We start from the raw sequence: 23984 nt of genomic DNA on the forward strand, positions 1-23984 counted from the left end.
CAAGCTGGGTGGTGGATGCTCCTCTGTGCTGTGTAAGTCTTGAACATCCTCAGCAAACCTCAGCTTTGTTTGCTTGTCTCCCTTGCTGTCAATGCACCTGACTCAGGGCTAGCATATACTGTTCACCTCCATGACTGGCTCATGGTGGTGCTCCGTGAATATCATCCAACCAAACGGATGAGAGCTACCGTGCCATCACTTGTGACTTCCATCTGGAGCTAACCTCCCCCTACAGGAAAGCGTTTCCTTAGGAAAGAATATCTTTGGGTTAAATAGAAGTAGAGACTCACCAGAAGCACTATGTCCAGCTCAGAATGAACTGCTCAGTAAGCAGCCTTGTCAATGAGGAGGCAGCAGGCCAGCCCCAGAGGCCTCAAAGTGGGAGAGTAGAGAAGTGCAGTTCCTGCCACAAAGGCACAGTGGACACCTTGCTCCCCTGGCTGGCTGGAAGCAGATGGTGTCCACCTGCTTCCATGGGAATTCTGCGCCTTTAATAAAGTTTTATGGGACAGGAAGGTGACTGGCATTGACACTGTAACGAGGAATGGGTGGTGCCACCTTTGCTGTGTCTTACCAGAAATACCGGTGGCAGGTAAATTTCTAGAGAGACACTCCCATTTCTCCCATATAGCAATTTTGAAATGTTTCCTGAGGGCTTTCCAAATTCATCTGGGAACATAGGAGTTCCAGAAAGATGAAATCAAAGGTGATGGTATGCCAAAGAAAGTAGCTTTAAGAATGACTTACATTAGCCATTCATCCATTCAGCACACCGGGCATTCAGTTTGAGGGGTTTGTGTGTGTGTGTGTGCACGCGTGCACGTGTACATAGGGGAAGGGAAACAAAACAGAAGTACACAAGACATGATAGTTGTCCTCAAGGAGTTTTTGCAAATGTTCACAATTTAAGAGAATATGCTGTGCTGTGGCTGGTGTATAAACCAACTGCTAGGGAGAGGCCTTCCACACACACTTGGGGCAAATGCGACCTCTAGGACCGCCAGTGGAATCTGGGCATGCTGTTTGTGGTCGATAAACCCTGGTCCCTTGATCAGGGACCTATGTTTACTTTTCCTCTCCCTGGAAGTCTTCATTAGTGGGCATCCAGAAGGTCTTGCACAGGGCAGAGGGAGGCACAAAGACAAGAGTTTGAAACCAGCCTGGACAACAAAATGAGTTTATATCTTTACAAAAAAAATTTTTTAAAAATTAGCCAGGTAGGATTGCATGTGCCTGTAGTCCCAGCTATTCAGGAAGCTGAGGCAGGAGGATTCCCTGAGACCAGGAATTTTGAGGCTGCAGTGAGCTATTAAGTTGGCGCAAAAGTAATCGTGGTTTTTATCATTAAAAGTAATGGCAAAACTTTTAATGACAAAAACCGTGATTACTTTTGCACCAATCCAATATGATTGCACCACTGCACTGTGCTCCAGCCTGGGCAACAGAGTGGGACCCTGTCACAAAATAATAAATAAATAAAATGTAAACATGTAAAAAAAAACCCAAAAACAAAAAAAAATGGGTGTTGAGACCCCTGAATTGAGGAATAATAGGAAGGAGTGTGATTCTGTGTGTGCATGCATGGGTGTGCACCCTCAGTGCCTGGGTGGCTTACCCTGGGCTAGTTCAGGTGGCAAATGGTTTTCCTCCAGCTGGGCTACCACCATCTTCCCCCAGGGCCTGTCCATGTATTTGGTGGCAAGATACCTATGGACTAGAGTCCCTCCTCAGAGGAAAGGCTCCTCCCATTTCTCTGGCTTTCAGGTAGCAGTCCATGACTTCAACAGGTCCCCACTGCAATGTTATGGGTTAGTTTAGGTGGGGTCTCCTCTGAGAGCCTCCCATAGCCCAAAAGGCCCTGTCCTAGCTGGCACTGCATCTCCCTCTTCCCAGCTCTCAGCCTTTCTCTTTGCTCATCCCACTCCGCACAGGCTTTCTGCCTGATCCTTGAATGTGTCAATCCTGCCCCCAAGGGATGCAAGGCAATTTGTCCTTTTATTATTAAGATCTCTCCTGAGGCCAGGTGTGGTGGCTCACACCTGTAGTCCTAGCACTTTGGTAGGCCAAGGTAGGAGAATTGCTTGAGCTCAGGAGTTCCAGGCTGTAGTGAGCCATGATTGCACCATTGCATTCCAGCCTGTGTGACACAGCGAGACCCTGTCTTTTTTCTTTTTTTTTTTTTTTTTTTGAGACAGGGTCTCGCTCTGTCACCCAGGCTAGAGTGCAGTGGTGTTTTTCTGCTCACTGCAGCCTCAACCTGCACATTTTTTGTAGAGACGGTGTCTTGCTATGTTGCCCAGAGTGGCCTCAAACTCCTGGGCTCAAGAGATCTTTCCACCTCAACCTTCCAAAGTGCTGGGACTACAGGCGTGAGCTACCGCGCCCAACAAAGACCCTGTCTTAAAAAGAAAACAAAAATAAACAACTCCCTCAAATCTTTTTTTTTTTGAGACGGAGTCTTGCTCTGTCGCCCAGGCTGGAGGGCAGTGGCACAATCTTGGCTCACTGCAAGCTCTGCCTCCCGGGTTCACGCCATTCTCTTGCCTCAGCCTCCCGAGTAGCTGGGACTACAGGTGCCCACCACCACGCCTGGCTAATATTTTGTATTTTTAGTAGAGATGGGGTTTCACTGTGTTAGTCAGGATGGTCTTGATCTCCTCACCTTGTGATCCGCCCGCCTCGGCCTCCCAAAGTCTGGGATTACAGGCATGAGCCACCACGCCCAGCCAGACCTCTTGAGTCTTAAGCTCCTCTGTAGTTCCAGCCACCCTTTAGCACATGACTCTGTTAATTTTGTTCTCACTGTCTGAAATCATCTCCTGTCCACTCTTGACTGACAGGTCTCTGCACTAGCCCATTGCTTAATAAGAGTAGGCCCCTGTCAACTTATTCATATTGTGTCCCCATGCCAGTGTGGATGATTAAAATTGTTGAGTGGAGGCTGATCAAATGAGCCATCTCCTTCCAAGTCCTCACTTGCTGGCTCCTGTCTTAGTTTTATTCCCCATTCTTCAAAGAACGTGAGCCCTGGGAAGTATTTTAGTCATTTAGTTCAGTGCCTTTGGATGGGAGGATCACATCCCTGGGTCCCGTCCTGCAGATTGTTTTGCTCTAGCTGACTAGGCAGGATTCCCTGCCTTCTCTCACTTCTGCATGGGACTTCCTTCTGAAATTGCTGCTCAGTCAAGAGAATGACCTTCCCCAACATAATCCTACTCCACAGGGACTTAAAGGTGTCAGAGATCTCTTGCTCATCTTTCTGGCCAGGTGCCAACGTCAGTTTATAGCCAAGGGACAAGACTAGTTAGCAGATCAGGCAGGTCTTAGACCCCAGCGTAAGTGCCAGACTTCTAGCTGCAGTTGTTCCTGCCCACACTGGGCGTTCAGATGGAGAGAGGGCATGGCACTACACTGAGCTCGCGGCGAAATCCAGGACTCTGTAATCTCGGTGTCAGCCCCAGGCCACTCTCTTCAGCAGAACTTCAGTCAGTCCTGTCACTAGGAGATGGGACCCTGCCTGATTGCATTCTTACAAATGGCTACATTGACAAGGGGACTAGACTTGACTGAGTGGAGATTGGGGGAAAAGGAAATAAGCCCTCAGTGCTTTCTCTGAGCACATCACCCTTGCTGGCTTAGCATCTATTGTTTGTCAGAAGACTTAGCTCTTATCTTGGCAAATATTCTCTGCTTGACCAAATTTTAGTCAGGCTCCTGAACCTTCTCCCAGGCACATTTGTACACTTTCTTGTAAAATCCTTTTTTAGCAAGAACCTTCTATGTTCAATATCTGATCACCCTTGAAATCTCACTGGATTCCCCATCCTCCACCATCCCCAAAGTGGTGTCCAATCACCCTGTCCTGTCTTCAGCAAGGATCCGGTTAGGTGGGTTTAGGCAGAAGCTCCCTTATTTTTCATGTTTCCTCTTAGTAATTTCGCATCCACTGATCTTTGCTCTGCTTCCTGGCTATGAATATGTCCTTGCCCGTGCTGTATATGTAGTTGTGTTCAATCTCTCTCCCCCACCGCAAAGTCCCATTGCAGTGTTTCCTATATCTTCTGTGCTGGTTCTGAATAAAATCTTCCTTACCATTAATTTAAAAATATCATTGAATTTTTTTTTTTTTTTTGAGACGAAGTCTTGCTCTGTTGCCCAGGCTGGGGTGCAGTGGCTTGAACTTGGCTCACTGCAACTTCCTCCTCCTGGGTTCAAGCGATTCTCCTGCCTCAGCCTCCCGTGTAGCTGGGATTACAGGTGCCCACCACCATACCTGGCTAATTTTTTTTGTATTTTTAGTAGAGATGGGGTTTCACCATGTTGGCCAGGCTGGTCTCGAACTCCTGACCTCAGGTGATCCACCCGCCTCAGCCTCCCAAAGTGCTGGGATTACAGGCATGAGCCACCGTGCCTGGCCAAATAATTTTTTCTTTGACAACATTGTCCTGTAGATAACTGGATTTCAAGGAATTAACCTTTGTGAAATCTAGCATGTTCTTTGACTTCCTTCTTCTAAAGGTTGATTTTATAGGAGGCAATATTTTAAAGTATCAAGGCCACCTGGGAATTCATTTCAAGCTCACTTTGTGCCAGGGAAGGGAAATTTTACTGAAAATTTCTTTTAAGTTCTAGCCAGAAAAAAAGCAATCTTAAGAATAAGGAAATAGACCCATCATTTTAAAACCCAGAAAAGAACCTTTCAACGTAGCATTCCCCAGGTACCAAGCCTCCTTGATTAGTAGGAGGTTGCTTTGACTGTGACTGGTCAGGAACATACCTGGCCCTCCTCACCAGTGTGTAAGTTCCTGGAGAGCTGTGACAAAATCGCCCACATCCACTCCTCCTGTGCCAACTTACCTATAGTATGCACTTCACAAATGGGCTGGTGGATTGCAGGGGGCACTCAGTGGATAAGCCAGAAAAAACAAAGAGGGGTTTATATGTAGCTTTGCCCTCTCAGCTATGTCCCCAGAACTCAACTTCCTGGCTGGATGTCCTCATGTTCAAAATGTGGACATCAAGACCTAACTCTCAGAGTTATTATAAAGATAAACAAAGTCACACATGGGAAATCACCTAACAGAGATGGACGTGGTTGACAAGCAGGAAAGATTCGTCTGCCCTCCTCCCTCCTCCTTCCTTTCCTTCCTAATGAGGATAGCCTTGTCTTCATTGCTGCCATCGACTCTGATGTCAGTGGTCACCCAACAGGGATCAGTGGTCACAGGTGGGCATGTGTGTTAAGACTGCAAAGTGTTCCCTGGGAACGTTTACTCATAAAGCAGTCAGCTGGCCTGAGCTGCAGTAGGGATGGGGAATGCTGCTCCAGCATGCATCCCTGTCCCTAGGTCTCATGCGTTCCCTGAGGCCTTTGTCCAAATGGAGACCTGCATTGGGCTCACCACAGACTCATACTCAGGCTCAGGATCAGGGACGTCTTGAGTTTTCCAGCATCCTTAACAATTTAGCAGCACACATTCTCAAAGGTTTGATACCTTTCATATAATATTTTTAGTACTGCTAGGAAGACACAGATGAATTAAATATGGGTACTTCTTTTGTGGGAACTTATTGTCTTGAGTACAAGGAATTAAGAGTAGGAGGTGAGAAGAGGCACTCCCTTTGGCCACCCCCATGGTCTGGTGACTCTTGGAATCATGTTCACAGATGTCCGCCTCTTGGATGACAGCCTCCAGCCTTCCTGCTTTCTCACCCTCTCTCTTCTCAAAGCACCAGTGATTTGTCCTTTTCAGAATCGCGAACCCATAGATATCCCCTCTCTCTATCGGCCCTTTCTGCTTTTCCGTCCTTTTTGATCCAGCTTAATTTCTGTGCCCCATCTCTTCAACCATTTTCTTGCTGGTCTCTTCAGCACCCTTCCCATTTTTATTCCATTACACTCACCAGACAAAACTTCAGGCTAGGTTGTGTCGCTAGTCTGCTTCCTCTGTATCTCCACTGGGGCTGCTAGAGGAGGTTGGAAAATGAGTTTACTCAGCCTCACAGGTGGTTGCCACCATTGGCACAGGACCACCACCACCCACTGGGCTCTCACACTGCCCACCTACAAAGTCCTACAAAGCTTTCCTAGTCAGCTGCCCACAGTGATGTAGAAGGAAAATAAATCTTGGGGCCTCCAAATCACTAAGCTAACGGGAAAAGTCAAGCTGGGAACTGCTTAGGGCAAACCTGCCTCCCATTCTATTCAAAGTCACCCCTCTGCTCACTGTGATAAATACACATCTGATTGCCTCCTTTGGAAAGGCTAATCAGACACTCAAAAGAATGCAATTGTTTGTCTCTCACCTACCTGTGACCTGGAAGCTCCCTCCCTGCTTCAAGTTGTTCTGCCTTTCTGGATGGAACCAGTGTACATCTTACATATATTCACTGATGTCTCATGTCTCCCTAAAATGTGTAAAACCAAGCTGTGCTCTGACCACCTTGAGCACATGTGGTCAGGACCTCCTGATGCTCTGTCATGGGTGGGTGTCCTCAACCGTGGCAAAATAAACTTTCTAAATTAACTGAGACCTGTCTCAGATTTCCAAGGTTCACATGCTGGTAACCACGAAGGGATTCTGAGTGGAGATGCCTCTTACCTTTGACAAATCTCCTATTGGTGTTTGGTACCAGCATGAGCTAACTTTATGGCTCAAACCAACAGGACAATTTGCTGAGGTCTGAAAGCATCTCCTTCAGAGAATTCCTGATCTCCCAAAATTTGGTCAAAATCAAAAGTTTATTTTGCTGTACAACTCCCTGTTTTTTTCTTTGTTTGTTTTGAGTTTTACTTGCTTCCAACAAGGAAGGCAAGATTTCCTGCTTCCATGATGATGGAAGGCAGGTAACTCCTTTAAGGAATTTGAGCTCACTCCCCGCAGGTAAGAGAGGAGACCACCCCTCATATTGTCTTATGCCCAATTTCTGCCTCCAAAGAAAGAAGTAATAACTAAAAGGCAGAAATGAAATCCACAAGCAGACAGCCCGGCAACACACCCTGGGCCTGGTAGTTAAAGATTGACCCCTGACCTAATTGGTTATTTGCATAAGAAAAGCACTGTGAAGATCCCTGTCATGTTCTGTTCCATTCTAATTACAGGTGCATGCAGCCCCAGTCACATACCCCCTGCTTGCTCAATCTATCACGACTCTCTCATGTGGACCGCCTTAGAGTTGTGAGCCCTTAAAAGGGACAGGAATTGCACACTCGGGGAGCTCAGTTGTTGGAGACGTGCGTCTTGCCGCAGCTCCAGGCCCAATAAAGCCCTTCCTTCTTTAATTTGGTGTCTGAGGGATTTTGTCTGCGGCTTGTCCTGCTACACAGGTAAGACGAGTTCAAGTTTTATTTCTTGCTTCTAGAACGGTAGTGAGCAGTCTTCAGCCTGAGACCCATCCCTAGGTAAGTAGCTGAATTGGGGTTTTGTCTTGGCTAAAGTTTAACAACCAGCTGGTCTTAATTTCTCCTTACCATTAGAGCACTCAGTAATCATATAAGTTGTGTGATCATTCATTTTGCTTAACTGTTTGTTTCTGTTTTTATTGCTGTTTCAGTCTTTTTCCCATTGGGTTTGACCTACTCTATCTGACTTGATCAAATCCAAAGGAAATTTCCAAATTATGGGGAATGAGGCCTCTGAAGTGGCGAAATTCCCACCCTCCCACACACACAAACGTGGTATGGTGGGGGAAAAAACGGCCAGCAAAAGAAAAAAAAAAGGAAAAGATGTTTCATTTTGACCACCAAACGGGCTTTATTTACATAACAAGGCCACCTTTTTGCTAGCCAGGCCAAACTGAAAGAGCAATGGCTGTTGCCCCATGCTGTGGGTTCCATAGCTAAGGTTCTGCCTTTTATCCTACCACGACAGCCTGGGTTTGGTTCCTAAATCAAGCCTTTTCTGGTTTGATACTTGGTAATGCTGAAATAGCAGCAATTTGTCCTAGCTGAAATATCGTAATAAGATTTTAAAAGATTTATTTTAAAGGATCTCAATAGTTAAAAGTCAGCTTAATTAAAAGCTAACATCCAAGATGTGTGCGTGTGTATGTATGCGTGTTTGTATTTAAATAGCCCTCATGTTTTTTTTTTTTTTCTTTCCTAGGAACTTGCATTTTTTTGAGCAAAAGTTTTTTTCTTCTCTGTTGACTGGATTCTGTTTTCTTCATTTACTTCTGCTGTCTCTCCTTTCTCTTGCACCGTCTGCTGCATGAGAGCCCTAAAATAGTTTATAATAGCCTGGGGTTCCTTAAAGAAAATGGAGAAGGTGCCAGGCTCCCTTTTGGAGAGAAACTTCTATTTTTCCTTATGGAATCCCTAGAGTGTAAACAGACAAGTTCATTTCAGCTCTTAAACTACTTGCGTTTGTATTGTGTTACCTGATTTTTTTGACTATTATATTTTTGACTAGCTATTGCAACAGAAGCTACTCTTGGGTTTTCAAGGAAGATTGTAGTTTAGACATGTAGAAATGTCTTTTAAAAAAAAAAAACAACTTTTTTTTAAGTGCACTGTAAAAGCATCATATGGTCTAGCCTCCTAATAATTTTCCCTTTTTGGAGACCAGGATTCAGGGTGGGCTCTGCCCAGAGCTCAGAGATCCAGTTAAAAGAGAGGTAGTCTCGGCCGGGCGTAGAGGCTCACGCCTGTAATCCCAGCAGTTTGGGAAGCCGAGGCGGGCGGATCACGAGGTCAAGAGATGGAGACCATCCTGGCCAACATGGTGAAACCCTGTCTCTACTAAAAATACAAAAATTAGCTGGGTGTGGTGGCAGGCGCCTATAGTCCCAGCCACTTGGGAGGCTGAGGAAAGAGGAGAATGGTTTGAACCCGGGAGGCGGAGGTTGCAGTGAGACGAGATGGCGCCACTGCACTCCAGCCTGGCGACAGAGTGAGACTCCGTCTCAAAAAAAAAAAAAAAAAAAAAAAGGTAGACTCGATGTTGTTGTACCCGAGCAAGTTAGAGAAACGCCACACTTTGAGACGAATTTAAGAGTCCTTTATTAGCCGGCGACCAAGAGACGGCTAACGCTCGAAATTCTCTCGGCCCCTTGGAAGGGGCTTGATTTTCCTTTATGCTTTGGTTTAGGAGGGGGAGGGGAGCTCAGATGCAACAATTCTACAGAAGTAAAAACATGCAAAAAAATTAAAAAGACAAGTGGTTACAGGGAAACAAACAGTTCCAGGTGCAGGGGCTCTAAATCTATCGTAAGATGTTAGGTATGGGGGCTCTGCCGGACACAAACTCAAGGCTCTGAGGTGTTATCTCTTGAGCGAAATTCTGGGAACTTCGTACATTGCTTGCTTCAGTACCTTATCAGTTAATTGGACTCTGATATGTTGGGAGTCAGCGTACACAAGTTAACTCCTTGAGGAAGGGGGTGGGTAAGGAGTCCTTGATGTCTTGTAAATGAAGGAGCCAAATCGAGTTCCTCTGGCTTTCTCAGCTAAGGGAGAGCTTATTCATGTGGAAACAAGGCTAGGTGATTAAGGGAGAAAGGGAGAGTCTGAAAACAAGGTTAGGTATTACAATGTAAATAAAATTGGTCTCCTTATACAGTCCTATGGTAGATTTCTTTCTTTTTTTTAATTTTTTTTTGAGAGGGAGTCTCGCTCGCCCAGGCTGGAGTGCAGTGGTGCGATCTAGGCTCACTGCAAGCTCCGCCTCCTGGGTTCACGCCATTCTCCTGCCTCAGCCTCCCGAGTAGCTGGGACTACAAGCGCCCGCTACCACGCCCGGCTAATTTTTTTTTTTTTTTGTATTTTCAGTAGAGACGGGGTTTCACCGTGTTAGCCAGGATGGTCTCGATCTCCTGACCTCGTGATCCATCCGCCTCGGCCATCCAAAGTGCTGGGATTACAGACGTGAGCCACGGCGCCCGGCCCCTGTGGTAGATTTCTATAATTTTGTGGTTGATTTGGCATCCATCCTTAATCTCCCTCTAGCACCACCAGACTTTTTCTCTCTGTGCCTTGAGATGTAAATTTTGCTATCTGAATTTTCGTCTAAGAGTTGTTTCCTTTAATATGCAAATTTAGGGCTATTTAGCTGACAACTGCCAAAGTAGTGAAACAAGTTATCAAGAACTTGAAAGTCTAAGGTAGGAAAAAAAAAAGTCTTTATGAATCTATAAGATGTACTTCTATTGGCATGCCTAATACATCTATGTATTTATGTGTTGTGTACACAGTTTTTCACTACTGAAAATATATAGAGGAGTTCTAATTAATTGACTTAAGACAATAAAAGCGCTTGAATCAAATACCTTATCAGGAAAAAGGAAAAGACAAGTCAAATGCTTTTTCAAGTTTATATAACTTAAGTAAAATCTTTAATAAATAAGCTAGCTTTAAAATTATTTGAAATGTCTTAAGAATTGCCAGCAGGTTCTGGGTTACAGAACCAGTGGGGGTGCAGTGGGGTGAGGGTAGGTGGGGTAGGGGGTGGTACGAGGGCTTCGTTTTTTCTTGCTGCCCCCTTCTGGCTTGGGGAAGTGGCAGGACCTTGGCAGCACCCCGAGCCGGCATGGCGCTAATAGTGGAGGGATGCCAGACCCAAGTGGCTAAGGCCCGGCTGCAGAGCCAAGTTGGCATTTCCAGATTGGGGCTCGGGCCGCACCCTCTCCAGGACCCTCCCCTTGTACCGAGCAGATTGTCGCGGGCAGTTTGGGCCAGCCGTCCTGGCGTGGAATTTCCCAAATTCAACAAATCCTCCAAGAAATCAATCCATCCATTCATCCATCCATCCATCCATCCATCCATCCGTGGCAGATTATGAAGCATGGATCATTACTTTTGGGATGTGGATATATTCAGTTAACAAGGAGCAGCTTTCAAGAGCTGGATTTTATGCTTTAGGTGAAGGTGATAAAGTGCTTTCACTGTGGAGGGGGGCTAACTGATTGGAAGCCCAGTGAAGACCCTTGGGAACAACATGATAAATGGCATCCAGGGTGTAAATATCTGTTAGAACAGAAGACACGAAAATATATAAACAATATTCATTTATCCCATTCACTTGAGGAGTGTCTGGTAAGAACTGCTGAAAAAACACCATCACTAACTAGAAAAATTGATACCAGCTTCCATAATCCTATGGTACAAGAAGCTATATGAATGGGGTTCAGTTTCAAGGACATTAAGAAAATAATGGAGGAAAAAATTCAGACATCTGGGAGCAACTATAAATCACTTGACGTTCTGATTGCAGATCCAGTGAAGGCTCAGAAAGACAGTACACAAGACGAATCAAGTCAGACTTCATTGCAGAAAGAGATTAGTACTGAAGAGCAGCTAAGACACCTGCAAGAGGAGAAGCTTTGCAAAATCTGTATGGATAGAAATATTGCTGTCGTTTTTATTCCTTGTGGACATCCAGTCACTCGTAAACAATGTGCTGAAGCGGTTGACAAATGTCTCAAGTGGTACGCAGTCATTACTTTCAAGCAAAAAAATTTTATGTCTTAATCTAACGCTATAGTAGGCATATTATGTTCTTATTATCCTGATTGAATGTGTGATGTGAACTGACTTTAAGTAATCAGGATTGAATTCCATTAGCATTTGCTACCAAGTAGGAAAAAAAATGTAAATGGCAGTGTTTTAGTTGGCAATATAATCTTTGAATTTCTGGATTTTTCAGTTATTAGCTGTCTTATTTATCCAATTTTTTTTACTGTTATTTAATTGAAACCCTAGACTAAGAAGCATCATATTATAACTGATCACAATGTGTATTCATAGTATATTGACTTAATTTCTAAGTGTAAGTGAATTAATCATCTGAATTTTTTATTCTTTTCAGATAGGCTTAACAAATAGAACATTCCGTATATAAATGTGGAGATTAGAGTTAATCTTTCCAATCACATAATTCGTTTTATGTGAAAAAGGAGTGAACTGTTCCATGCTGGTGGAAAGATAGAGATTATTTTTAGAGGTTTGTCATTGTGTTTTGGGATTCTGTTTTCTTTTAAAATTGTAAATATGTACTTGTGTGAATGATTTTTTAAAGTGATTTTACCATTTTTGGAAGGGTATTTAATGATAGAATATCATCAAGCCAACATGCACTGACATAGAAAGATGTCAAAGATATATTAAGTGTAAAATGCAAGAGGGAAAACACTATGTACAGTCTGAGCCAAATCAAAGCGTGTATGTTTTTTATATGTGTACAACAAAAGTTTGGAAAGATATGCACCAAATTGTTAAATGTGGTTTCACTTGAGGGGGTGGGAGGATGGGCCCCAGAGGGGTTTTTATAGGGGCCTTTCACTTTGTGTTTTTTTCATTTTGTTCTGTTTGAAATTTTGTTTTTTCTTTTTAAATGGAGTTTCACTCTTGTCGCCTAGGCTGCAATGTAGTGGCGTGAACTCAGCTCACTGCAACCTCCGCCTCCCAGGTTCAAGTGATTCTCCTCCCTCAGCCTCCCATGCCTCCTGTGTAGCTGGGATTACAGGCACCTATCACCATGCCTGGCTAATTTTTGTATTTTCAGTAGAGATGGGCTTTCACCATGTTGGCCAGGCTGGTCTGTAATTCCTGACCTCAAGTGATCCACCCACCTTGGCCTCCCAAAGTGCTGGGATTTCAGGTGTGAGCCACCACGCCCAGCCCTGTTTAAATTTTTTATAAATATGTATTACTTTTGTAATCAGAATTATTAGAAAGTATTTTACTGATTTAAAAGCTTAGACATGTTCAAATGCCTGCAAAACTACTTAACACTCAGCTTTAGTTTTTCTAATCCAAAAAGGCCGGGCAGTTAATCTTTTTGGTGCCAATGTGAAATTTAAATGGTTTTATGTTTTTCCTGTGTTGTGGATGAAAAATATTTCTGAGTCATGGTTTTTTGACAGGTAGACCATGTCTTGTCTTGTTTCAAAATAAGTATTTCTGATTTTGTAAAATGAAATATACAATGTCACAGATCTTCCAATTAAGTAGTAAGGGTTTATCCTTAATCCTTGCTAGTTTAAGCTTGCGTAAGTCACTTTACTAAAAGATCTTTGTTAACCTAGTATTTTAAACATCTGTCAGCTTATGTAGGTAAAAGTAGAAGCATGTTTGTACACTGCTTGTAGTTTTAGTGACAGCTTTCCATGTTGAGGTTCTCATATCACCTTGTATCTTGAAGTTTCATGTGAGTTTTTGCCATTAGGATGATTAAGATGTATATAGGACAAAATATTAAGTCTTTCCTTTACCTAAGTTTGCTTTCTTGACTAGTAATAGTAGTAGATATTTCTGTAATAAATGTTCTCTCAAGATCCTTAAAATCTCTTGGAAATTATAAAAATATTGGAAAGAGAAGAACAGTTTTTAAAATATATATATATATTTTTTTGAGATGGAGTCTTGCTCTGTCGCCAGGCTGGAGTGCAGTGGCACAAACTTGGTTCACCACAACCTCTGCCTCCTGGGTTCAAGTGATTCTTCTGCCTCAGCCTCCTGAGTAGCTGGGACTACAGGCGCACGCCACCATGCCCAGCTAATTTTTGTATTTTTAGTAGAGACGAGGTTTTACTATGTTGGCTAGGCTGGTCTCAAACTCCTGACCTTGTGATCGGCCTGCCTTGGCCTCCCAAAGTGCTGGGATTACAGGTGTGAGCCACTGCACCTGGCCAGTTTTTTAAATATATTTTTAAAAACACTTGAATAAGAGTCAGTGTAAACTAGAAGTTTAAAAATGCTTCACAGAACACCCAGGGTTTACATTACAAGATTCTCACAACAAAGCTATTGTAAAGGTGAGTAAGGCATGTTATTACAGAGAAAAGTTTGGGAGCAAAACTGTAAAAAATTATATTTTTGCTGTATTTTCTAAGAGAAAGAGTATTGTTATGTTCTCCTAACCTCTGTTGATGACTACTTTAAGTGATGTTCATTTAAAACATTGCAAATTTAAATAAGAGTTTTAAAAATTAAGTAATGACTGCCCTGAAACAAAATCATTCCCAGCATACATTTTTGTTTGGATTTATCAATCAAGCAATTTTATACTTATCCCAGTCAAATACTAGAAGGTGTCAAAATTTGGCATAGGGGTTACAAAACTATAAACCCAGCCCAAAACAGAATGATCTTTGCTTGTTTAATCTTTGATAAATAAGACATTACTATTGGTTTAATGAAAATAGCTACATCTTGCATTATTTAGTAAAATTACCATAACTTCTAACTTTGTGGCTTTAGGCAGTCTAGTCCACAGGCAGGAAGGAGGTTTGTTTTGGAAAAGGACTGTTATCATCTTTTGTTTCAAAGCTAAACTATAAACTAAGTTCCTCCCAAAGTTAATTCAGCCTATGCCCAGGAATGAACAAGGACAGCTTGGAGGTTAGAAGCAAAATGGAGTCAGCTAGGTCAGATCTTTTTCACTGTCTCAGTGATGGCAGTTTCATAACTTTAAATGATGGCTATCACAGTTTTCATAAATAATCTAGATAAACAGTTAAAATAAAATAATTAGGTAAATGTAATGGGATAAATATTTGTAGACAAACTCGTCATAATTTAGAATCTAAAGTTAAATTAAATAATAAGTATTTCATTATTTGGGTATTTTCCAAGAAAAACATATTGTAGGAAACCATTCTTTCTAAAAAAAAAGTGTCCTTTTAAAAAGGTGAATAATTTTTGTCTAATTCAAAGTTTATTGAAAAGTTATGTATAAAACAAGGTAAAAGGAACAAGGAAATAAGGGAAATGTAAAGAAAATTATAGAAATAAAGTGGTATTTTTTGGTAAGAAAGCTTAAAGAGAAATAATTTTAGGTAAGAAAGAATCTTGTATGATAAATTTTGTGCTAGAGTAAAGTGACTGGCTAAGAAAGGGATGTTCAAAGCTATTTATGACAAACCCACAGCCAATATCATACTGAACGGGCAAAAGCTGAAAACATTCCCTTTGAGAACTGGCACAAGACAAGGATGTCCTCTCTCACCACTCCTATTCAACATAGTATCGGAAGTTCTGGCCAGGGCAATCAACCAAAGAAAGAAATAAAGGGTATTCAAATAGGAAGAGAGGAAGTCAAATTTTCTCCGTTTGCAGATGCATGATTGTATATTTAGAAAACCCCATCATCTCAGCCCCAAAACTCCTTAAGCTGATAAGCAACTTCAGCAAAGTCTCAGGATACAAAATCAATGTGCAAAAATCACAGGCATTCCTATACACCAATAATAGACTAACAGAGAGCCAAATCATGAGTGAACTCCCATTCACAATTGCTACAAAGAGAATAAAATACCTGGGAATACAACTTACAATGGACGTGAAAGACCTTTTCAGGGTGAACTGCAAACCACTGCTCAAGGAAATAAGAGAGGAAACAAACAAATGGAAAAACATTCCATGCTTATGGATAGGAAGAATCAATATCATGAAAATGGCCATACTGCCCAAGTAATTTATAGATTCAATGCTATCCCCATCAAGCTACCATTGACTTTCTTCACATAATTAGAAAAAACTAATAGCCAAGACAATCCTAAGCAAAAAGAACAAAGCTGGAGGCATCATGCTACCTGACTTCAAACTATACTACAAGGCTGCAGTAACCAAAACAGCATGGTACTGGTACCAAAACAGATATATAGACCAAAAGAACAGAAGAGAGGCCTTAGATGTAACACCACACATCTACAACCATCTGATCTTTGACAAACCTAACAAAAATAAGCAATGGGGAAATAATTCCCTATTTAATAAATGATGTTGGGAAAACTGGTTAGCCATATGCTGAAAACTGAAACTGGACCCCTTCCTTACAACTTATACAAAAATTAACTCAAGATGGATTAAAGATTTAAACATGGCTGGGCGTGGTGGCTCACGCCTGTAATCCCAGCACTTTGGGAGGCCGAGATGGGTGGATCATGAGGTCAGGAGATGGAGACCATCCTGACTAACACAGTGAAACCCTGTCTCTACTAAAAAATACAAAAAATTAGCTGGGCGTGGTGGTGGGTGCCTGTAGTCCCAGCTACTTGGGAGGCTGAGGCAGGAGAATGGTGTGAAACCAGGAGGTGGAGCTTGCAGTGAGTGGAGATCACGCCACTGCACTCCAGCCTGGGCAACAGTGAGACTCCATCTCAAAAAAAAAAAAAAAGAAGGATTTAAACATAAGACCTAAAACCATAAAAACCCTAGAAGAAAACCTAGGCAATACCATTCAGGACATAGGCATGAGCAAAGACTTCATGATTAAAACACCAAAAGCAATTGCAACAAAAGCCAATTGACAAATGGGATCTAATTAAACTGAAGAGCTTCTGCACAGCAAAAGAAACTATTGCCGGAGTGAACAGGCAACCTACAGAATAGGAGAAAATTTTTTCAATCTATCCATCTGACAAAGGGCTAATATCCAGAATCTACAAGGAATTTAAACAAATTTGCAAGAAAAAAAAGCAACGCCATCAAAAAGTGGGCAAAAGATATGAACAGACACATCTTAAAAGAAGACATTTATGTGGCCAACAAACATATGAAAAAAAGCTCATCATCACTGGTCATTAGAGAAATGCAAATTGAAACCACAGTGAGATACCATCTCATGCCAGTTAGAATGGCGATTATTAAAAAGTCAGGAAACAACAGATGCTGGAGAGGATGTGGAGAAATAGGAATGCTTTTACACTGTTGGTGGGAGTGTCAATTAGTTCAACCATTGTGGAAGACAGTGTGGCAATTCCTCAAGGATCTGGAACCAGAAATACCATTTGACCCAGCAATCCCATTACTGGGTATATACCCAAAGGATTAGAAATCATTCTACTGTAAAGACACATGCACATGTATGTTTATTGCAGCACTATTCACAATAGCAAAGACGTGGAACCAACCCTAATGCCCACCAATGATAGACTGGGTAAAAAAATGTGGCACGTATACACCATGGAATACTATGCAGCCATAAAAACAAATGAGTTCATGTCTTTTGCAGGGACATGGATGAAGCTGGAAGCCATCATTCTCAGCAAACTAACACAGGAACAGAAAACCAAACACTGCATGTTCTCACTCATAAGTGGGAGTTGAACAATGAGAACACATGGACACAGGGAGGGGAATGTCACACACCAGGGCCTGTCAGGAAGTAGGGGGCAAGGGGAGGGATAACATTAGGAAAAATACCTAATATAGATGACGGGTTAATGGGTGCAGCAAACCACCATGGCACATGTACACCTATGTAATAAACCTGCATGTTCTTCACATGTATGCCAGAACTTAAAGTAAAATTAAAAAAAAAAAGAAAGAAAAGGATGTTCACGACAAACCAGAAAGTCCAAGCATGTCATGAATAGTCTGTGTAAGTCACAATAAGAGGATTTATTTAAAAAAACTTTTATATGATAAAGTTGTCTATAATTAAAGGGAAATTATAATGGTCTTTCTAGAGATTGGGTTGATGTTAAAAAACTACTTATACATTAAAAAATTGGTTAGAACAATGAAATTTTCTTACGGGGTTGATTCACTCTTAATAAATTATAAGAGACTTAAGAATTTTTTTTTAACCCAAAGTTCAGCTTTTATTGCATCTCGCTGTTTTAGGTTTTCTCTCCCCTTTAAAAGGGTGGGAAATAGTAATGCCCTCCTTCAACTCCCTTCAGCTCATATACGTTTTTTACCCTCAGATTCTGTTTGTTGTGTCCTGATGCTAACAATGTTTTCTTAAAGGTCTAAAGGAAATGTTTTCTTCCAACATAATATTCTGTGCATTGCAGAAGGTCTTTTCTTTTGCCTTTTGGTAACTGGCTTAACAGATTTTATGTTTTATTGAAATAATTTCTATGCCATTATTATTAAGTTTTGGTTTGCTTAGAAAACACTGAGATTAATAAAATTTTTTAAAAATTATGATTATTACATCCATATATCTTTATGTATGTGCTTTTAAAGTCCTTGTGACATTGAGTTATAGGGCTTGACTCCTGGGTCTTAAAAGGACAAGTCCTGCTAAATCTTAAATACTGACAGCAATTAAAGGCTCATCTTCAGGACTGGTAGAAGATGCCAATCAAAATAAACTGCGTTCTTGAAACACAGAGCCAGAAATTAAAGCTATTCAACTCAAGGCCCAGGGACTGTAGTGGAAGAGGTGGGTGTGTGAGATTGTAAGGGCCAATTTTGAGAGATAAAATAAGTTCAATTTCTCTATAAATTAATCATAATCATTGATGTCAAAGCCACACTGATGCAAGATCAGCATATGGGTCCTGTGTCAGATTAACAAGGTTTTCTTAAGCATTAACCTACTCCTTAATAAAGGTTATAGAGGTTATAAAAGGCTTCTGGAAGTTATAGGTATGGTCAAGATAAAAATTTCATAGATTGTTAATACAATTTTGGAAAACAAATTTAATTGGCTTCATGCTGTTTTTATTAGGGCTTATTGTTTGGAAAATTAAGTCTCGTCTCTCAAAGAATGAAGGCTTTCACCTTTTTTTTTTTTTCTTTAAATCCTTGAGTTATCACTTTGGTCAAATGAATGACTTATTTTACAATGACCTTTCATCAAGTGTTTTAAACCTTTCAAATTTGACAAATTTTCCAAAATCAAACTACAAATTATGTCTTTTTCTGACCTAATGAATCCTTTAAGATACTAGGTTCCCTAAAGTCCCCCCCAAAAAAAAGTAACATAATGTGGCTTATTTGGTATAAAAATTTTACAGGAAGCATTGTCAAATATGAAATAGTGTTTGGTTTTGTTTGGGCTGTATTTGTATAAATATGTTATTGGTATGTGTTCCAAAATTATAGGAAACTCCTATAATTCTGATATGACTTGGTGTACATTATCAGTAATAATTATAATTGTTACTGTAAATTATTGTGTGCCATGGAGGTAACAAATTTCCTCATCAAGTGTGTCTTTGACTATGGTTGCCCTAAAACTTTTTGTCATTCACAGACAATTGTTGTCTTGCTTTGGTCCTCTTTAGAAGGTGGTTTTATAATCAGCTATAAAACTCTAATGGGTGCTCTTGAATGCAGGCTTAAGATAGCTTTGGAGACTGTGACATCAGAATAGAGGAAAACTTTCAGGATTCATGGAGTGCTAAAATATTCATGAATATCAAGCAGAACAGGAATTAACTTCATAGATGGAACTAAAAGAATGCTGAAGTAATCTTTTTGACTTTTTTTCTTAAAATGTTGTTGATCCTTCATTTTGTTTTTCAGAGTCAAGGAAATTTTTCTGTTGAGATATTGACAGCTTTTAACAATTAAGTATACTCCAGTGAACACAATTTGGAGCATATTTGTTTCTCTCTCTATATATTTGGAAACAATTTGTGAGTATTCTTAACTTATGGCAATATAGTTATTTACATAAGTACAATAAGAATCTATTTTCATTTGTAACAGAACACAGTTGGACAAACTGTTTATTTTACCAAGGCTTTGACTGCAATGCTGTCTTTACTTTAAGGAATCAAACTTGACTTATGGAGCCAATAAAAGCCCCTTAGGAAAACTGGCCTAATATCTTGTCTACCCAGTCCCCGTACAGGGTTCCTGACCTGTGGTAATTAAAGAATGTCACTCTGACAGGCCCAGGAGCCCAAAGTTTATCTTGGAATCTCAAGAGGAGAGGAATTCACCCAACTCATAGGTATTTTGATGGTACAAATCCATGGCTGGGCTCAGCTTTACAAAAGTCTTATTTGAGATTCCTTCTATGGAACAAAGTTACATCAAAGCCAATTTAAAAGTCCATCAAAAACTAGTTATTCTTGCTGCACTGTATACAAATAAACAGCTCAAGTATAATAAAGCAAATCAGTCCTACCATGATTTGTCTAGTAAAAATGGGAAACTGGAGAGAGAAAAATTATGTTTCATAAAACTGTAGTACACTTGTTGGTAGATTCTAGTCTTGCTTAATGTTTTTCAATTTTTATTATTTTCTACAGTTTGGACTGAATTCTAATTTTTCTTGGCTATAGGTCTTTAAAATAATGTTTTCAATTTTTTTCTTCTTTTCCACCCCAAGTTTTCCTAATTGAGAGTCACTGAAAACTAAGCTATGCTTTTGTAAAGCCCTGCAAACTGAAGCTAGACAACTTAAACTTCAGAAGAAAACAACAGCAACCTATTTACATACATAAGCCACTTTCATATGTGCCTACTGATGTATAGACTTCAGAGCAATGTGGCCTATATCAATTTTACAAATTGTTCTTTTGTTTGTTGTTGTTTTCCTCCCTTCCTCCCCCTATTTTCTCTTCATAGGACATGAAACTTCACAACCTGCTAAAAATGAACTTTCCTAATAACTCAGAACCTACCTGTCTAGGAATAAACCATCCTAGCCTTGAGCAATCAGATGAAACCTGGGACCAGAGACTCATTTTCTTCTAAAATGCTTTCTCTAAAAGATTTTAAAAAAGAAAAGGGGGGAAATGTGAAAGGAAAATAAATCTTGGGGCCTCCAAATCACAAAGCTAAAGGAAAAAGTCAAGCTGGGAACTTCTTAGAGCAAACCTGCCTGTCTTTCTATTCAAAGTCATCCCTCTGCTCACTGAGATAAATGCACATCTGATTGCCTCCTTTGGAAAGGATAATCAGAAACTCAAAGAATGCAACTGTTTGTCTCTCACCTACCTGTGACACGGAAGCCCCCTCCCTGCTTCAAGTTGTCCTGCCTTTCTAGGCAGAACCAGTGTACATCTTACATATATTGATTGATGACTTATGTCTCCCTAAAATATATAAAACCAAGCCGTGCTCTGACCACCTTGGGCACATGTGGTCAGGACCTCCTGATGCTCTTGTCATGAGTGGGTGGGCATTCTCAACCTTGGCAAAATAAACTTTCTAAATTAACTGAGACCTGGGTCAGATTTTTGGGGTTCACAGCAACAATTTAAAAAACTCACCATTGACCTGAAATCTTGACCTTATGCTGTTCCTCACACTCAGCCATGAAAATAGACACCATCCTATGAGTTCCCTCAGCCATGTCCTGCCACACTTCCAATATGTGTCCCCATCCACCATCTGTTGTCTTATTGCTGCATCCTACCCAGGCCCTGATCTCTGGACCCATTGTTGTATAATTAAGAATTTGGGGCTGGGCATGGTGGCTGTGGCTCACTCCTGTAATCTCAGCATTTTGGGAGGCTGTATTAGGATTCTCAAGAGGGATAGAACCAATAGGATATATATATATATATCTGATACATATATATATACCTGTATATAATAGGATATTATATATCTGTATATAATATACAATAGGATATATATATATGTCTGATACATATATATATATCTGAGTTTATTAAGGAATATTGACTCACATGATCACAAGTTGAAGTCCCACAATTGGCCGTCTGCAAGCTGAGGAGCAAGGAAGCCAGTCTGAGTCCCAAAACCTCAAAAATAGAGAAGCCAACACTGCAGTCTTCAATCTGTGGTTGAAGGTCCAAGAGTCCAAAAACTGAAGAACCTGGAGGCTGATGTTCGAGGGTAGGAAGCATTCAGCATGAGAGAAAGATGTAGGCTGGAAGACTAAGCCAGTCTAGTGTTTCCATGTTCTTCTCCCTCCTTTTATTCTGACCGCACTGGCAGCTGATTAGATTGTGTTTACCTGGATTGAGGGTAGGTCTCCCAGTCCACTGGGAAAGGGTGGACTTTCCCAGTCCACTGACTCAAATATAATCTCCTTTGGCAACACCCTCACAGACACACCCAAAAACAATACTTTGTATCCTTCAATCCAATCAAGTTGACACTCAATATTAACCATCACAGAGGCCAGGGCAGAATGATTGCTTGAACCCAGGAGTTTGAGACCAACCTTGGTAACACAGGGCGATCCCATCCCTACAAAAAAAAAAAAGTTTAAAAATCAGCCAGGATAATTAGCCATTTTCTGTGGTCCCAGATACTTGGAAGGTTAAGGTGGAAGGGTCACTTAAGCCTGGGAAGTTGAAGCTGCATTGAGCTGTGATCTGTCGTTGCACACTAGCCTGGGCAACACAGCAAGACCCTGTCTCCAAAAAAAAAAAAAAAAAAAAAAAAGAATTTGATCTATGTCCCAGGTTCCTGACACGGAGCTTCTAAAGCTGTTGGAATTTTCTGTGTAATATAAGTGTCTTTGTTATGTTAATGAGCTAACTCATGGCGGGGCCTGTAGATAGCTTCAGGATGGGTTCTAGTCCCTGAAAAGACCGAAAAGGTAATTAGAGTTGGGGCTTTGAGCCACATAATATTAGCCAACCCTCCAGACCTCTAGGGAGAAGAGGGACACTGGAGATTGAGTTCAAGTACATGGCCAATGATTTAATCAATGATACCTATGTAATGAATCCTCCCTAAAATCTCTGGACATTGGAGCTCAGAGGAACTTCCTGGTTGGTGAGCACTTGATGTGCTGGGAGGGTGGTGCATCCTGATTCTTTGAAGGTAGGACGCAGAAGCTCTGTTTTTTACTAGTCCTCTCTCTATGTGTCTCCTCATTTGGCTGGTCCTTCTGATTTGTATCCTTTATAATAAAATTGTAATAATAATGATAGCATTTTCTTGAGTTCTATGAGTTGTTATAACCAGTTATTGAATCTGAGAGAATTCTGGGAATTTTTGAACTTATGGCAGTCATTCAAAAAATATGAGTGGCTTGGGGACCCCTGAAGTGTGCCTGGCATCTGACATAGAAGCAGTCTTGTTGGGGACCATGCTCTTTAACTTGTAGAGTCTACACAAACTCTGGGTGGTTAGTACTGGAATTGAATTGCAATACATCTGGCTGGGGTTTAAACAGAAGGCCCGTGTTCTCAGGGACCTTGCTCTTTTGTGCTCTGTCTCTGTCTCTCTCTCTGTCCCTGTCTCTATCTCTGTCTGTCTCTCCTTTAACTTTGTACTCTACTTGTTTCTCCTCATCAGACCCACTCAAGTCTTGCTTATCTAAAGCAAAACAAAATGGTGAAGGCCGTACCTCCTTCATTAGTATTCTCCTCACCTTCTGCTTTGTTTCTCTTGAAAGAGTGCCTTCACTTCCTTCTCCTCCTACTCATCAGCCCTCAACAATTTTGCTTCTTCCTACTACTTAATCAAAACTTCTTTCATAAAAGTTATTCTTATTCCCATAGTCAATGAATAATTCTAAGCTTAAAAAAAAATCCGAGAGTTTCTCTGCAGCATTTCATACTATTTGACAATTTTCTTTCCTTCTTGAACTACAACCCCCTCCCACCCCAGTTTCTGTAATACTGCACTTGGATTCCTTTGTCTATTCCTCTCTCAGTCTCCTGTATGATCTTCTTTTGTCTACCCCTTCTAAACTGCACGTATTGTCCATTCCCCACCCTCCTCCTCGATTCCTAGTCCATGAATGTCTTACCATCCACCCAGATCCTGGGCGTGTCACCTTGAGTATGTCTTCTCACTCACCACTCTAACCCCACATCTGATCACTCATTGTATTTGATTCCTTCTGCCTCCCACGTGCCTTGTGTCTCTGTGCATTTACATCCTCTGCCTCTGTGATTGCCACAGTCCACACAAAAACAGCTTACTTCCTCAACAGTCTCTCTGCTTCAAGTTTTGTGACCCTCCTACCTGTTCTTCATCTCACAGCCAGGGTGATATTTCCAAAACAGACGCAATCATGTAGAGCCCGAGTCCTGGCCCATGGCAGGTGCCAGTGACCTTTTACTGCATGCTTGAATGAATATTATATCCCTGCTTAAAACCCCCAATAGTCTCCCACGGCTCTTTGCATCCAAGCTCTTTGACACAATTTCAGGTTCTCCTGACTTGGCTGTTGCATGCTTCTTTCACTGGCCTTGAATAGGTCATGCTTATCCTTCCTCTATCTGAAACACCCTCCTTCCCTTCAGCTGGGTAACTGGAATTTATCCCTTAGATGTCAGCTTTCATAGGCTTTTTCCTGCCCTACCTGCTATATGGTTGCAGGTCACTTCCTGCTCCACCTATTGTATATTTATTACATTTTATT

At 41.3% G+C, this 23984-nt stretch overlaps 2 protein-coding genes across 3 annotated transcripts in view; both read left to right on the forward strand.

Annotated features, from left to right (window-relative positions):
• IL37 (interleukin 37) overlaps positions 1–23984 on the forward strand; it is a 156903-nt gene that overhangs the window by 78109 nt on the left and 54810 nt on the right. The gene's annotated exons all lie outside the window — the stretch shown is intronic.
• Positions 545–11630, forward strand: LOC109025842 (baculoviral IAP repeat-containing protein 8-like). The gene is given in 3 exon segments (XM_055377428.2): positions 545–592; positions 10540–10871; positions 10873–11630. Coding segments are annotated over 3 exon segments (975 nt in total). The 3' UTR covers positions 11468–11630.

This window comes from Gorilla gorilla, chromosome 12 (genome assembly GCF_029281585.2).
Source record: "Gorilla gorilla gorilla isolate KB3781 chromosome 12, NHGRI_mGorGor1-v2.1_pri, whole genome shotgun sequence".
NCBI lineage: Eukaryota > Metazoa > Chordata > Mammalia > Primates > Hominidae > Gorilla > Gorilla gorilla.